The sequence below is a fragment of the Mus musculus genome, chromosome 2 (assembly GCF_000001635.26).
Source record: "Mus musculus strain C57BL/6J chromosome 2, GRCm38.p6 C57BL/6J".
Lineage (NCBI taxonomy): Eukaryota > Metazoa > Chordata > Mammalia > Rodentia > Muridae > Mus > Mus musculus.
The window spans coordinates 3,512,863-3,529,889 of record NC_000068.7 but is presented as its reverse complement, the minus strand read 5'-3'; the positions used below and the strand labels follow the sequence as shown (position 1 = coordinate 3,529,889).

General features: G+C 42.8%; 1 protein-coding gene across 1 annotated transcript; it reads right to left on the bottom strand.

Annotated features, from left to right (window-relative positions):
• Positions 1-3,513: 3,513 nt before the first annotated feature.
• On the bottom strand, positions 3,514-16,825 carry Cdnf (cerebral dopamine neurotrophic factor). The gene is made up of 4 exons (NM_177647.4): positions 16,649-16,825; positions 10,462-10,589; positions 8,733-8,874; positions 3,514-6,079 (listed from the first exon to the last, which is right to left on the bottom strand). The coding sequence occupies exons 1-4, from the start codon at positions 16,761-16,763 to the stop codon at positions 5,901-5,903; spliced, it is 564 nt and encodes a 187-aa protein (NP_808315.1). The 5' UTR covers positions 16,764-16,825; the 3' UTR covers positions 3,514-5,900.
• Positions 16,826-17,027: the final 202 nt, after the last annotated feature.

Below are 17,027 nucleotides of genomic sequence, written 5' to 3'. Positions count from 1 at the left end.
TTTTTCTTAGGTGGAATTTTTTTTCAAATATATTTTGAGAGGATAGCCACCAGCTATCCTCTCTTTCAGATGGGAGTCTTGAAAAGTCACAAATTTGGGTGTCTGTCCTTCCCTCTCACCTCATTTCTGAGGCAGGGTCTCTTTGTAGTTCATCACTGATTACTCCAGGTTAACTCTGCCTGGAGCTTCCCAGAACTCTCCTGTTTTCAGCTCTCATCTCGTCATAGCACAACTTGAATAACACATACATACATACATCAACATACACAGCTTCACGTGGGTTCTGGGGATCCGAACTCGGGTTCTTACATTGTAGGACAAGTACTTTGCCCACTGAGCCAATGCCCTAGCCTCCACTCATTTTTTAGTTCAGAATTGTATTGCTTTTTTTCAGATTGTATACCTTCTACATCTTCTGTGCTTATGAATTTTTCATTGACACACGTGGGAAATGCACATGCAAACACACACACAATGAGAGAAGTGCACACACAAACACATCCACAATGAGAGAAGTGCACACACAAACACACACACAATGAGAGAAGTGCACACACAAACACATACATCCACAATGAGAGAAGTACACACACAATGAGAGAAGTGCACACACAAACACATACATCCACAATGAGAGAAGTGCACACACAAACACACACACAATGAGAGAAGTGCACACACAAACATATACATCCACAATCAGAGGAGTATACACACAATGAGAGAAGTGCACACACAAACACATACATCCACAATGAGAGAAGTGCACACACAAACACACACACAATGAAAGAAGTGCACACACAAACATATACATCCACAATCAGAGGAGTACACACACAATGAGAGAAGTGCACACACAAACACATACATCCACAATGAGAGAAGTGCACACACAAACACACACACAATGAAAGAAGTGCACACACAAACATATACATCCACAATCAGAGAAGTACACACACAATGAGAGAAGTGCACACACAAACACATACATCCACAATGAGAGTAGTGCACACACAAACACACACACAATGAGAGAAGTACACACACAAACACATACATCCACAATGAGAGAAGTGCACACACAAACACACACACAATGAGAGAAGTACACACACAAACACATACATCCACAATGAGAGAAGTGCACACACACACACAATGAGAGAAGTGCACACACAAACACATACATCCACAATGAGAGAAGTACACACACAAACACACACACAATGAGAGACATGCACACACAAACACACACACAATGAGAGAAGTTCACACACAAACACATACATCCACAATGAGAGTAGTGCACACACAAACACACACACAATGAGAGAAGCAGCAAGTTAAAATGAAGGAGAAACAGAAAGAGAATACGTCTTCTCAAGCCAAAAACTATAAAAGAAGCAGAGCTATTGCCACTTACACATATGAGCGATTGAAATGGCCAGGAGAAGGCTTACTCAGAGTACATAACGCAGAATTACAGCCTAGGAAACGAGGAAGGATTTATGCCACTCCGCACACAGGCTCTGTGCTCACAAACTATTTCTCCCTCTCGTCTCAGTAGAAACCTGATTTGATTTGGACAGCCAGGCTCTGCACCAAGAGACATGATTTCCCCAGATCCCTTACAGCTGAGTTCAATGATTCAGTTCTGGTCAATGGTGTAGAAGCAGCACATGGGATGGGGGTGGGACTGGGGTCAGGTCAGAGGCAGATCGCCTTCTGTAGTGAGGGAGTCTAGCAGTCAACTTAGACCTGGGGTCAGCAATGAAATCAACCATCACTAGGATACAAGGAATCAACTTTGAGCCCCTCGGAGCATTGTAGCCACTAAATTTACTCTGAATTTCCTACTACTGGACTATTTTCACACCAAAGAATAAACTTTCTGCATTTCTGATGTTCTTGATATATTGAAATTTTATTGAAAACCTAACTGATTGAGGATTAAGGAACAGCTCGGTGAGTAAAGATCTTGACACACAACTTTGAGGGCCTGAGTTCAGATCTCCAAAACTTACATACAGCCAAGCATTGGCTATGCATGCCTACAGTTTCAGCGCTGGAAAGTAGAGGTCAGCCAGCCTAGCTGCAAAGTACAAGCTTCAGGATCAGTGAGAGGCTCTGCCTCAGGGGATAAGGTGGAAAGTTACTGCACAGGACTCTTGACATCCTCCTCTACCCACGGCATGCATAAGCACCAGCATGCATATGTGCATATCCAGCATGTGCGCGCGTGCACACACACGCGCGCACAGAGAGAGAGAGAGAGAGAGAGAGAGAGAGAGAGAGAGAGAGAGAGAGAGAGACCCTGCCTCAGACTCACAGGATAAGAACATGCAGTGTAGTAAATGTTCCTACTGCTCAACAGAAGCAACTTCAGAAGTTTGGGAAGCATTTCTATAAAATCTCTTTGAGCAAAACAGACTAAGGCCATCACTTGAGACGGGGGAGGCGACTTCAGTGATTTGAATGGCCTACTAAGCAGTGTTCCCATTACCTAGATTCCTGGGGGTGGGGGGGGGGGGCTATGACACAAAAATTTGATCTCATTTTGAAATCAAAGAGCTAGATTATTTCCAAATGGCAAGATCCATGATAAATAAGTTCAAAGTACAAAATAGAAACAGATTGTAGAGGTTTGAGTAAGAATGACCTCCTAAGCTTATATACTTGGATGCCTAGTCACCAGGGAGTGACTCTATTTGAGAAGAATTTGGAGATGTGGCAGTGTTGGAGGAGGTATGGCCCTGTTGGAGGAACTGTGTCACCGTGGGTAGGTTGCACGGTTTTAAAATCTCACACCAAGTCTAGGGTCTCCTCTTCCTTCTGCCTGCAGATCCAGATGTAGAACTCTCAGCTAGCTCTCCAGCACCATGTCTGCCTGCAAGCTCCACACCATGATGATAATGAACTAAACCTCTGAACCTGTAAAGCCAGCCCTAATTAAATGTTTTCCTTTTTAAGAGTTGCTGTAGCCATGGTATCTCTTCACAGCAATAGTAACCCTAAGACACAAATGTAGTGTTTTTATAAAAGGTTTTACTTTTTAGCTTTGGTAGTTTTGTTTTTAGTTTGTGCATATATGTGTTGCCTGCATGTGTATTGCTGGATCCTCTGGAGGTCAGAAGGTGTTGGAGTCCCATGGAAATGGTGTTAGAGATGGTTGTGAGCTGCCTTGTAGGTGGCTGGGAATTGAACCTGGGTCATGTGGAAGAGCCAGTGCTCTTAAACACTGAACCATTTCTACAGTCCAACGTTGGTTATTTCTTATGTACAATTCAAAATGAAGGAGACTATTCCCACCTGGTGAGAAAACTGAATTCCAGAGACAATAACCACCGTGGACCGTCTGTTCTATTAGTATTTTTAGTTTCATTTTGCGTTTGCGCAACCTCCATATCTCCTTGGGAACCACTACTTCTCTAACAAACTCACGTTTACCCCAATTGCTTAGCTGAAAATGCATTCCCTTGCACCATTTAAAAATAAACCTTATTCTGTCAATGTATATTTATTATCTGAATTTAAGTTATTCTCTACTCTACAAAAAAGATGGCTATGAGTACATTTGATTATTTAAAAGAACAGTTGCTTTTAATCAATTAATTTTGGGTAATTTTCAAATAGCTCCTACAACTTTTTATGAAATAGAATTGATGTACAATAGAATACCCACATCTTAATTGTACCTCTATATCAATATGATGATCATATCTCTCACCTCCTGCCTTGATAAAGTACAGTCCCATCACCCCAGAAACTTTAAAGAGAATGCTTTCTTGAGTAGCCACACCCTGACCTATTTCCCAAAGGCAACCATTTAACCATGTGCTTCTTATTGATCTATGGACAGAGAATGGAGCTGAAACATTGCCTGCTTCTTAAGACTGATAGGCTAGCATTAGAAACCACAAGCGCCCCTGCTGCCTGCACGTGGGGAGCATGCTTTCATCCTGCCTGACACGGGGCAGTGAAGAAGACTCTGAGCTTGGGTCACGTGGCAATTCAAGGTGGTTACAAGCCGGGCGTGGTGGCGCACGCCTTTAATCCCAGCAGAGGCAGGCGGATTTCTGAGTTTGAGGCCAGCCTGGTCTACAGAGTGAGTTCCAGGACAGCCAGAACTATACAGAGAAATCCTGCTTCAAGAAAACAAAAAAACAAAAAAACAAAAAACAAAAAACAACAACAAAAAAAGGTAGTTATAAATAGGCCAAGCACAGACTTTTTATGGATTGCTGATTTGTATTCTTCCGATCAGTTTTCTTTATATGAGAAACGGAAACTTCCATTCGTGCTGTGCAATGCTTAATCGCCATTGTTAACTTGGTGGAATTTAGAATTGCCTAGGTGACACATACCTCTGGGCACGAGTGGGAGGGCGTTGCTAGAGAGAGTTTAACTGTGGAAGGAAGACCCCATCCTGAATGTGAGCAGTGGCATTCCCGTGCTGGGGTCAGACTGACAGCTAGCAGAGCATCTACTTCCATCTCTGCTTCTAGGACATGGATGAGTTTGACCAATGGCCTCACACTCCTGCTGCCGTGATGAACTGTAATCTCAAACCATGAACTAAATTAACTCCTTTCTCGATTGTTTTTTTAGGTATTTTGTCTCAAGAGCCTATAAAGTAATGAATGCTTCCCTCCTTGCTGTGCAAAAGAGAGAAAATATTTAGAGTGAATGAAGTTTTTTAAAAAATCTATTTTTAAAAAGCAAAATGAAACAAGAACCTTCTGAACTATGTTAGGTGGTTATTGAGATTGAAGTCGCACATTAGATAAGCTATAGTTTCTGTTATGCACTCTTTTTAAAAACCTTGACCAAAGAGATGCCTCTTGTCTCTTTCCTTCCTTAAAATGTATTATCCCATCATATCCATAGCACACTTGAGTCAGTAGTGATAAACTACATTGTCCTTCTGCTGTGCCTTGGATCTGAACTGTCCTCCTCCAGCTCAGTTTTTTGTTTGGTTTGGGTTGTTTGGTTGTTTGGTTGGTTCATTGGTTGGATTTTATTTTAGTGTTTGTCTGTTTGTTTGTTTGTTTGTTTGTTTTTCAAAACAGTGTTTCTCTGTGTGACCCTGGCTGTCCTAGACTCACTTTGTAGACCAGGCTGGCCTCAGACTCACAGAGATCTGCCTCCAGACAGAGTGCTGGCATTAAAGGCATTCACCACCACACCTGGCATCGGTTTGATTTGAAGGTTTGTTCCCTAGCTAGTGGTAATTTGGGGAAACTGTGAGGTGGGTGTCTGACTGACAGAAGTGGATGAATAGGGCTATCCCTTTGAAGGTTACAGCCTTATCATTATTTGGACATCACTTTCTGCCTCTCTATAATCACAACAGCCTCTATGACAAGCTCTTGTCGCCCTGCTCTGAGCTGTGCTGCCCTTAGCTACCCTGCTGTGATGGACCAAATCCCTGAGCCCAAGTGACTCTTCCCTCCCCACACTTGTTTCAGTTACCTGGCAACAGCAAGGTAGCCCAGCCCACTATAAAGGGGGCTGCTTGGCCCTTCCTCTCTCTCTTTAAGCCCTCACCTTTCTTACTCTCATCTCTAGCCCTCTTTCTCTCACTCCCTTCCCCCTCTCTCCATGTGGCCATGGCCAGCCTCTCTCAATAAGCATTATTGTCATAGCAATGCAAAGGCAACCACTGCATCCTCCAAGAAGGATGAGAAAAGCACCTTGAGGTCTCTGTGCTCTGCAATTTTAGCGACCATGAGGAAGCACGGGTTGATCATATGCCTAAACAACACAACTCCACAATACAACAGCAAAACTGACGGCCAACTGGGCAGTCCCTGGTTAGCCCTAACCAGCACACTCTCATCTTAGACAGTCATTTTCTTCTAACTGCAGTCCATGCTTCCTGACAGCCGACGGGGTCAGAGCTCCGTTTGGGGGTATATCTCTACATATTTGGGGGCCAGCTCTCTAATGAGGTTCACGTAGTCACTTTTCTCCGCACATGCCCTGCACTCTTCCCCCCATCTCTGAAGGATCTGCTTTAGCTCTGCCACTCTCATCTTCCACAGGTCCACCGACGCCAAGTCCAGCTTCTTCCCTAAATGCCAAAAAAGAACACACAGTTGAATGACAAACCCAAAATCTCATAAAACTCCATTCCCCTTCAGTGTGAGACAACTCCCTTTCCCATGGGGACCAAGACATACCCAATGAGAATGTGATATCACCAGTCAGCCTGCACCCTGGGTTCTCAGTGCTTAAAGGCTACCAACCATAGACCAACAATATTCAGGGATGAAAATGCCAAATCTGTGTTAAGCATAGACAGAGGTTTTTCTTTTTTCTTTATCTTTTTGTCATAAACCACTTAACAACACAGTATAACAACCATTTGCTGGCTGGCAAGATGGCTGGCTCAGTGGGCGAAGGCACTTGCTACCAAGCCCAAGGATTCTTAGTTGAATCTTCAGTGATTCCACACACTGGAAAGAAGGGACTGACTCCCAAGATTGTTCCCTGACCTTCACATGCTATGCTGGGGCACAAATGCACTCACATACATATACATGCACAAGAGTGTGGGCACACATGTACATGTACACACACACAATGTGTAATGGAAAACTATTTACATAACATTTACATTGTATGATATAATGATCGCTATCTGGAGATGATTTACAGTTCAGAAGAGGATGTGTGGGAATTCTATGCAAAATTTATGGCGTTTTATATTAGGAACTTGACTACCTGAGGCTTCTGTTATCCTCAACTGTATAAAGCTACTAGGAGGACATCTGCCTCCAGCCATCCCTCTAAAGGCCTATTCAGGCTTTAAAACAAGGGGCTGGATACTTCGCAGAGTTCTCAAATCTGCATTCCTGAAACAAACTTAAACTCTTCTCCAAAGGTCGAAGACAGAAATTTATAAACAAAAGCCAGTGTCGTTGGCAGGGCCTTTATTGTGGCTAACAAAAAGACACAGGTCATAACTAACCAGCAGGTTATAGTGTAGTTCTAAAAGAAAATACATCTTCAACAATGTATATGTACGTTATAGAGGCTCCGTAATAAGGTAAAGAAATGAGAGCTGGAGAGTTGGCTCTGTGGTTAAGAGCATGCACTGCTCCTGCAGAGGGACCGAATCAGAGTCAGCACCCACACCAGGCAGCTCATAACCACCTACAACTCCAGCTGCAGGGAGTCTGATAATAAGCCGAGAAGAATTTATAACTACTGAGAAAGTCAAGAGAAACATAACTTAAATGACAGCAGTTTCCTTGGTATTTTTCTAGGGGGAAAAATGGCATCTGACACTAAATTTGAAAGGGGGAGTGCCACAATACTCTTAAAAGTACAAGAAGGAAGTCAAAAATAAAAATGAGTTTGTGGCTTCCAAAGGTTCCCTGATGACCAGTGTTCCCATGTACAAATAAATATTAATTTCCTCTATAATATCCGATACTTGTTCCAATATTTAAAGAGTCATTGCATGTACACGTCTTTGTTGAATGAAAGACTCAGTACACAGTTTCCCCTCTGTGCGCATGGTTTGTATGGACTCAGGACATCATTGCTCCTTTGAAGCCTATAAGAAGGGGCATTTAAGCCTGGCAGTGGTGGCACACGCCTTTAATCCCAGCACTCGGAGGCGGAGGCAGGCAGATTTCTGAGTTCGAGGCCAGCCTGGTCTACAGAGAGAGTTCCAGGACAGCCAGGGCTACAGAGAAAGCCTGTCTCGAAAATACCAGAAAAAAAGGGGGGGGGGGAGGCCATTTGCCCATAATCACTACACTGCAAGTCAGGGCCTGTGCTGAACAAAGAACTAGGTTGTTGTTGGGACCTTTCAACCTTAAGCCTGTTTCACATCTGCTATGTAGCTGTGGTAGATGGACTCATTACAAGGTTGTGGGGAAAGTGAGCCAAAATTATTCCTTAGGTCATTTACAATGTGTGTGTGTGTGTGTGTGTGTGTGTGTGTGAGAGAGAGAGAGAGAGAGAGAGAGAGAGAGAGAGAGAGAGAGAGAGAGAACAAAAACTTATGTCTTAGAGGAATTTCAGACGTGAAGGATAGCTGAGGGAAACTTTCCCAGCCTTTAATCACACTGATTCCACCTACGCAAGAGGCTGGCCCAGATACAACCCTTCAGTGTAAGAATAGGTTTAACCATGTGAAATTTATAAGGCCAAGGACAGAGCATTAAATAGGACATCACCTTCTTTCCTTACTGATTATTTTAGGCACCTCTGATAAGCTACATCACGGGGCAAAGCCTGATTGATGGAAAAGCCCAGCTCCTAAGAGAGACATCTGGCAGAAGGGTAAACTTGCCAAGGAGGGAAACAAAGTCATATCACGACTTCAAGGTCCTGCTGCCATTGGGCAGACGCACCTTGAGTCTTTGTAGCTCACTGAGAGGACCTCCAAGATTCATTTTCAGAAAACTTCCAGACACTCACGGTTGACATCACCTTAGTAAATTAGGAACTTAAGCTTTAGGCTGGGGGTTCCAACTTAATACTGATTATCCATTATTATCCAGTAGTTAGTATCAGGTTCTTATTAGTTTATTCATTTCCCTTCCTTTATAGGAAGGAGCTCAGCTGACAGGAAAACACCAGCCTGGCATTCCATCAGTGAATGGAGAACCCCTTCCCTCCAATGTTGGCTCTGTAGATAACATGGCCCAGGTTTTCAAAGCTTGACAACACATGTGACATTCTGGGAAAGACAGTTGGGTCTCTCGTACCGTATTTCAGCTCACAGATCTGGCTGTCCATCTTCTTTAGCTTCTCACAAATCTTCACGGCAGGTATGTGTACACTCATGGGACGAGTGACTTCTCCTAGGATCTTGGTGGCTGCATCTGTGGTGGCCCCCAGATAATAGCACTGAGAAGAGAATGGTAGGAAATACGGGGCTGGTGAGACAATCTAACTGCATAGGCACCTGCCGTCAAGACCCACTTTAGTGTAACTCCTGAGACCCACATGGAAGAAGGAGAGCACCGACTCTGGCGAGTTGTCCTCTGAGCTCTCTATGCACGCCATACACATGGACACAAAATAACTAAGTGGAATGTGGTTAAGACAGTGTTCCTGACAATGAATAAAAGCAAGCAAAACAGTATAAAGAAGGGAGAAAGAGGTTACCCTTGTTCTCATAGACCAGATATTTAATTTTAGCCCCAGCAGGCTGAGACACAGCAAGAACAGTGACTCCAGCCTTATCATCAGGCTAATTAGATGCGCTTGTCTCTCATCATCATGGGGATTATTGGGTGCATCTAATTAGCCTGATGACAAGGCTGGAGTCATTGGTCTTCTGGTGCCTCAGCCAGTCAGAGTCCAGTGGTACACAGAAAGATGACCACTTTAGGCAAAAAAAGAGAACTGGTGGACTGGTTCCTGAAGGATAGCTCAGTGGCAAAACACATGCTTAGCATGAACAAGGTTATGGGTTCAATACCAAGATGGAACAAAAGAGGATTTGATTTGAAATTGTCTTTATGGTGGGAGAGAATAGGGGATTTTCAGAGGGAAAACTAGGAAAGGGGATAATGTTGGAAATGTAAATAAAGAAAATATCTAATAAAAATATATTACAAAAAAAGTAAAATTCAGAAAAAGACATTGTCTTTATTAATATAAAAATATTGAAATAAGACATACATTAAATTCAGGAAACATAATCTTAAAAAGAAAATATAAAAGCTTCAATCATTACATGTAAATGATACTGAGATGATTGATGGGTTCTAGTAAGTGTCTTGGTAGCAGATGCAAAAGCCTACCCATTCACATAATAGTTAATCCTTGTCAGCTTGACGACTCTGTTTAAGGAAGTGGGAAATTGCTTGCACATGATTTACTTAGAAAGGAAAACTGGACAACTTATAATAAGAATTCACAGTGAATGGAAAAAGAAGTAAAACAGGAAGGACATGGCTGCTCCAAGATGCAATGTAGGAGAAGGTTTACTGTAAAAGGGAGAACATGGCCAGGGGTAAGGACATCGTCTGGGAGAGTCCAGAGTAGATGGGACCCTGAGTCAGGCAGTGGGGGGTTGGGCAGAAAGGGGAGAAAGGAAGCCCAAAAGAGGAGAGAACCAAAACTGCTGGATTATATAAGGAAGGACATCTGGAGGAAGGGCAACCCAGACCCTGGGCTGGAGAGGGGTAGAGGTAGGGTATGCCAGCCAGGAGGACTCTATAACAGGTAGGGACTGAGGGATGCTGGGAGAACCTGGCAGCCAGGTCTGCTTTGATTTGTTAAACAGGCACCTCAGCCATTTGTCTCAGGGTTTGAGACGTAACACACAGGACCTTGTTTTCCAGAACTGGCTTCTGCTCGCTGTCTACACCACGCATGTTCAGAGCAAGCATGGAGGGAGGAAAGCACCAGCTCCAAGTGCAAAGGGGAACTATTAGTTGTTTTCTTGAAGCACAACGAAAAAAAGGAAAATGAAATGTGTCATACCAGGCGGTTTTCTTTTCCTTTGGCATCTGAGCAAAAGTTGAGCAGCTCTTTCTCTATGGTGTCCGCAGAAAAGTCTATGCCTCTGCTTAGCAGGGAGTTGTAGAATCGGTCTAAGAATTCTTTACATACTAGAAGGAAGAGAGAGTTGAGTCTGTTACACATTCTACCTCGACCACATTTGTGCTCATAACTCATCCACCGAGTGAAAAAAATACAGATATAATTCAGGAGAGGTGGCTCAGCAATTAAGAGCACATGCTGCTCTTATAGAAGACCCAGGTTCAGTTCCCAGCACCTACAACTTACAAAGCATATGTAACTTCAGCTCTAAGGAGCTGATACCCTCTTTTGGCCTCCGTTGGCACCAGGCACACTTGTGGTACAAATGCATTACATTCAGGCAAACACTTATATGCATAAAATCAGAATAAAAATTTAAAATATCTAGATGTGATTCAATGCATTATGGCCATGGATTCAAACCCTAAGCATTCTTTGGGGTTCTGTTCCTAAAGCCATCAATTCATTAGACATTTAATATGAGCTTACAGAATCCACCGGTCAGTCTTTAGAACTAAGTTTCACCTGTAATGAAAACCTTTGTATAGACATTGGCAAAGCCTAAAAGGTAAGATAGCTTTTTTATAGAATATGGTCTTGGGTATAGCTTTGCTTCAGGCATAGAGAAAAATCTGAATAACTACAATACCTTGAATGAAGCTCTTTATCATGCACAAGTATTATGTTCCACCATCATGAGACTGGGTTTGGTGGAAACCTTAACTGTTGGGTTTTTTTTTTTAAACCATACTTTATGCATATCAGTAGTTAAATCCTAACTTGAAGAACCATACTCAGTCCCAATTCTTTTGAGCTGGGAGACAGGACTCAGGATAGGCAAGGCATGAGCAACCACCATGTTAACATTTGGCAGGAGCTGGCAGGAGCTGGCAGGGGCTGGCTATGATGCAAGCATTTCATATATTTTAACTCATTCAAGTTTCACAACAAAGCTATGACATAGATACTTTATTATCCTCTCTTTACAGATAGAGAGACTGAGCCAAAGAAACATCACCTGACCTGCAGGGTCAGCGGTAGAGAATTTGATCCTCCAGGCGTGGCCCCTGGTCCACGTTCTCCCCAACTGTGGGAGGAAGAATAAATCTTTCCTTCTTTGAGTTTTAGTCAGGAATTTGGTCACAGCAAATGTGACATCACTAATGCACACATCCTCTCTCCTGACCTAGAATTCAATGAATGTATGTTGGAGTTTTCTTTCTCTTTCTCTTTCCCATCTTTTCCTTTCATCTCTCGGTGATACATTCTTGGCCATCTTTCGATTTATAATGGGATGTAGCTTCATTGTAAGCTAAAGACTAACACAAACGCACAGGTGTGCACACATGTGCATTAATATATTGGTTCTGTTTTGTGACGAATTCTGGCTAATTCATAATTCAAGCAGAAACAGTGAGGAAGCCTCTCAGTACAGCCATACATCTCCTAATAATAGGGACGCCATCTGAGTTATGCTGCTAGGTGACTTTGTTGTGGAAACATCAAAGGAGTTACTTACAGAAACTTAGATGTTACCGCCTGCTATATATACCTAGGTCGTATGGTACAGTTCATTGCTCCAAGTCTACAAGCCTGGTAGGTATGTTCAACCTTTTTATAATGCTACATTGTCATCTACAAAGCTTATGCTTAAGAGCCATGTAATTGGGTTACAAGAAATAAAAACTTCATACATTCAAAATCTTACAATGTCCCATGATTCTGTGTTGACTTACATCCATAGCTATCCTGTGCCATACGCAGCCTGCAGCTACAAGGTGATCATGCCTGTGTGTAGAACATGTTACCATGCTGAGGGCTGTGGGTAAGTTTCACTGAACTTTAGGTATGTAAACATAAGAGAGTTGCAGTGAAAAGATTGTATTACTAATCGGGGCTGGACCACTGGCTCAGGGGTTAGGAGCACCTGCTGCTCCACCAAGTTCAGTCCCCATCACCCCTGCCCAGTGACTCTCAAACTCCTGGAAACTCCAGTTTCAGGGGATCAAGCTCCCTCTTCTGGCCTCTGAAAGTTCCTGCACACATGTATCATACATACCAAACAGAGACACATACATAAATAAAGGTAAGTCTGCAAACTAGAGTTCTAAAATGAAACAGTGTACCTGCATATGGCCCTTACTATGAGTGGAGCCTGTTGACTTAGGAGCTGAGCTGGGGGAGCCAACATGAAGGCCGAGAGGATAGTTCACACTGAGGAAGTCACTATAGACTGCAATCATTTACAGACTATATGAATTTTTTGGAAAAAATAGCTTATTTCTTCCATGATAAATAAACTTTAGATTACTATAAGTTTTCCACCATATAAATTGTTTAATTTAAAAAAACTGTTTGCCTGTCTTGTTATGACACTTAGCTCGAAACACAAACATACTGCAGTGCACCTTTCTTCTTTAAACCTTTATTCTTTAGGTCACTTATCTATTTACTTTTAAAACTTGATTGTAAAAGAACTAAGGCACAAAAACATGCGTTAGCCGAAGCCCACACAGGATCCAGATGACGGTACCACTGCCCCCCACCTTGTCCCACTATGACCCTTTCAGAGGCAACAGCACACATGGATTGGGCTTGTGTAGTAAAATTCCTTTTTTTCTGGGATACTTGGGTTGTTTGTTTATTTTTGCTTTGAGACAGGATCTCCCTGTGGAGAACAGGCTGGCCTCGAACCCACAGAGATCAGCCTGCCTCTGCCTCCTGAGTGATAGGATTAAAGGTCTGAAGCAAATCCCTCCCTTCCAGAATATTTTCTCAAGTGCCTGCCTGAGGCTAGTTGACACTTTACCTTTTCAATTAAGAAGAATCCAAGCAATGATTGTTGAAGGTAAACAGTAAATACTGTGCTCTACATGTTATATTGCTGTCATTCATAAGACCGGCCATTTCCTGGGTCTGTTGGATCCAGACCAACACAAACGATTGATTAGAAACAGGGAATTCAATATCATTGAGCAGTAGAATGTTTTCATAATCCCATAGAACCATGTTAGTGCACATGGTCCATCATTGACTGAAATGTTGATGAGACACATAACTATAAATCTGAGAATTAGGATGCGGCCCAGGATGGTATGTAAATGTGTAATTCATCATATTCAAGCAATAGTCAGACGATGAGACCACAGAACAAAGGGAGCTGGAGGAAGAGCAGGCCTGGGGACCACCTTCAGGAAACGCCAACGTTTAGAGGTGGAGAATGTGAGACAGAATGAGAAAAGGACTCGTAGGAACAGCCAGTGAGGTAGGACAAGATAAAGGCCCAGTGTTCTCCCCAGAGGCAATGACAATAAACAACAACAACAAAACAAACAAAAACCCATCTAACTGATCACCAGTGTTATGAGCCACCAATAGAATGAAAAATGTCTTCTGACGTATCTTTTACTCATCTTAATTATCAAATACATTAAGTCTACAAAGAAGACACCTGCTGTCATGATCACTGTTGTGAGCAGGAATTCATCAGTCTCTAAGCAATCTCCCATCTTGTCTTCCTATAAGAGAGATCCAGTCTTGCAAAGGTCTCATATCTCTTCCCCAGCATATCCTCATTTGATTTCTAAACATCTCTGCCATTCTGACAAGGAATCATCAATCCAAATGAGGAAACTCAAGAACTCTAACTTTTGTTTTTAAAGATGGACATTTGTCTCACCAAAACATGCATGAAATTTTGCCACAGTGCATATGTATCCTTTATCAGTACTCTGCCTGTTGAGTATAATAACAGAGTTTTAAATCCATGGGATGAGAGACATCATCTAGAGAGACTTTTTAAAAGTACATAGCTGCGTGGTGTGTAGTGAAATGATTTTTTGAATCTTCTGAGAAACCGTGGGGGAGGGGGAGACACTACCTGGTGGAAACTGGAAAAACATTAAATCCAGGAGAACCTGACAACCCTCCCAGAGATGGGGCAAGCTACAGGATGGAAAGACACCAAGACAAGGCAGTAGACCTGGGGAAAAAGAAAGGTAGAGAATCCATAGGAAGGTAGAGTCAATAGACAAGCAATTGGCCAGCAGAAAGAAAGAAAGAAAGAAAGAAAGAAAGAAAGAAAGAAAGAAAGAAAGAAAGAAAGGAAGGAAGGAAGGAAGGAAGGAAGGAAGGAAGGAAGGAAGGAAGGAAGGAAGGAAGGAAGAGGAAATACAGAACAAACCAGTTAATTTTGTTAACCTCATAACCTCATAGCATAGGAATAAGTTCCATTTGAGGATTACTTTTTAACTACATCACGTTTTTTGAATACTTAGTCACTCCATAATCACCTGACAGAAAATATGTCCGGAACTCTGGGGAGAAGGTGGCTTGGATACAGAGATGTAGAATTTACTGGACAGTCAGGCAGATTGATTTTTTTTTGCACTGTATGCAGACTGATAATAAATACAGAGGGCATGACACAGAAAAATTCCAACAACTAAGCCATGGCTAGGCCAAGCATTGATGGCACGCATCTTTAATCCCCACACTGGGGAGGCAGAGGCAGGCAGATCTCTCTGTGAGCTTGAAGACAGTGTGCTTCATAGTGAGTTACAAGCCATTTAGGGCTACATAGTGAGACCCTGTATCAAAAGGAAGGAAGGGAGGGAGGGAGGGAGGGAGGGAGGGAGGGAGGGAGGGAGGGAGGAAGAAAGGAAGAAACAAAAAACAGAAGCCAGCCATAGCCAAAGGTTGAGAAGCACATGAACAAATCTGGAAAATGTTTGCCGTGATGGAGGCAAAGACAGAGCAGCGGCAATGTCAAAGTCATCAAGGCAGGGACTTCAGGAAAGAAAAAATTCTAATACTGTCGGGAGTCACAGAGAAACCCAAGTTCAACCCTTGGATGTCCTTGGATTAGTCTCTGATAACCTCAGCACAGATGATGGAGCTAGTAACTTAAGGGTCCCCATTTGTGTGCATTGGTGTGATGTCAAATGTGTGTGTTACATTGTTGTTATTTAAGGTTCAGGGTTTTCTTTGTTGTTTTGTTTTGTTTAAGGTTTATTTATTTTATATATGTGAGTACACTGTCACTGTCCTCAGCCACACCAGAAGAGGGCATCAGACCCCATTACAGATTGTGAGCCACCATGTAGTTGCTGGGAATTGCACTCAGGACCTCTGGAAAAGCAGTCAGTGCTCTTAACCACTGAGCCATCTCTCCAGCCCTTTTTTGTTTATTAAAGTAGTTTCATACATCAATCTATAATGATTTCAAAATAGTTTGAAGTTCTATAATAAAATCCTGCTTGCCCAAGATGAGATCTTTAACTGAAATTATAACTGTTAAACCAGTATCTTTAGCTACAGAAATTTTAAATAACATCTAAACTTATTTTAAATTTCTAGAGGAAGGTTTGATAATTGCTGATAGAAAGCTGGACTCCAACTACTATTAATACTATTTACTTACAATAAGACTCAACTGCCCATTCCACATGAATCTTGTCTCCATTTTCTGTTCAGTACATCTGCTCTCAAGATGAGAAGATATATGTTTACATCACTTCAATAAAACAAGAAGTGCTACAGTGGTCCCAAAGGGACTATCAAAACTGTTCATCTTGGCTCTTGTTAACAGTCCTCTACAAAATACACTGTTTTTTTGTTTTGTTTTGTTTTTACAAAACCTAGGTACTATAACACCCTCAAAACCAGGTGGGATGGTGGAATTGAAGGTATGATCGCCAAGTCCACAGAAGAAAACAGGCGTCTATTTTATCGTTCTCTAGGAATTAATGTGCTCCTTTGTAAAGCAGCTTGTCTATAAAGTCCTAGTCAGCCGTACCCTTGTCTTTGATTTCAGCAACCCTAACGTATTGCCATGTTTTATTTACCTCCTAGGAATGGCAATTAGTTTGAACCTCAAAACATGTCTTCTGAGCAGAGAAGCAAGTCTCCTCGGTTAGGAGCAACAAAATCAAGTTGGCAGCGGAGACCATTTGCACAAAATCTAATACGAATCCTATTTCACTCCTTTTTCTGCGCCACCTTAATAATGACAGCAAAAGCAGAAGGGTGAAATGTTATTTACAGCTTGGGCCGGGAGAAGCTGCTTAGGCAATTGCTAGGCTGAGCGCGGTGTCGCCGCCATGCAAGCAGGTCACACACCGCTCACCTTCACAGTCAGCCCTCGGCCCCACACCGGCCTCCAGGCCCTGCGCCAGCACAGGGTTCGAGATACAAAACCCGGCGCAAAAGGTCACCAGAGCAGTTGGACTGATGCACCGCATGCTGAGCCTGGGACCCGGAACTACCCACACCTTCCTTACTGTAGTGGGGGCTGCCTCGTGAAGCCGGAAAGAGGCAGGAAACAAGTGACGCAATCTCACCAGGCGTTCCCATTGGCTCTGATGAACGGCGCTCAGGAGAGGGAGGAGCTAATGACCCTCTTCCGGGCCTTTCCGGCTTGAGCTTGAGCAGACCGGCGTTTACGCCGGGCTCCCAAGGAGCGCGGAGTGATGCGCTAAAACTATTGGCTAACCGTTCTGATGAAA

Excerpts from the sequence above, each read along its gene's own strand:
- Cdnf (NM_177647.4), bottom strand. The coding sequence starts at position 16,763 with ATGCGGTGCATCAGTCCAACTGCTCTGGTGACCTTTTGCGCCGGGTTT. Across the intron at positions 10,590-16,648 it reads GCCGAGGGCTGACTGTGAAG|TATGTAAAGAATTCTTAGAC; the intron begins GTGAGCGGTGTG and ends TCTTCCTTCTAG. Across the intron at positions 6,080-8,732 it reads GATCTGTGAGCTGAAATACG|GGAAGAAGCTGGACTTGGCG; the intron begins GTACGAGAGACC and ends TTTGGCATTTAG.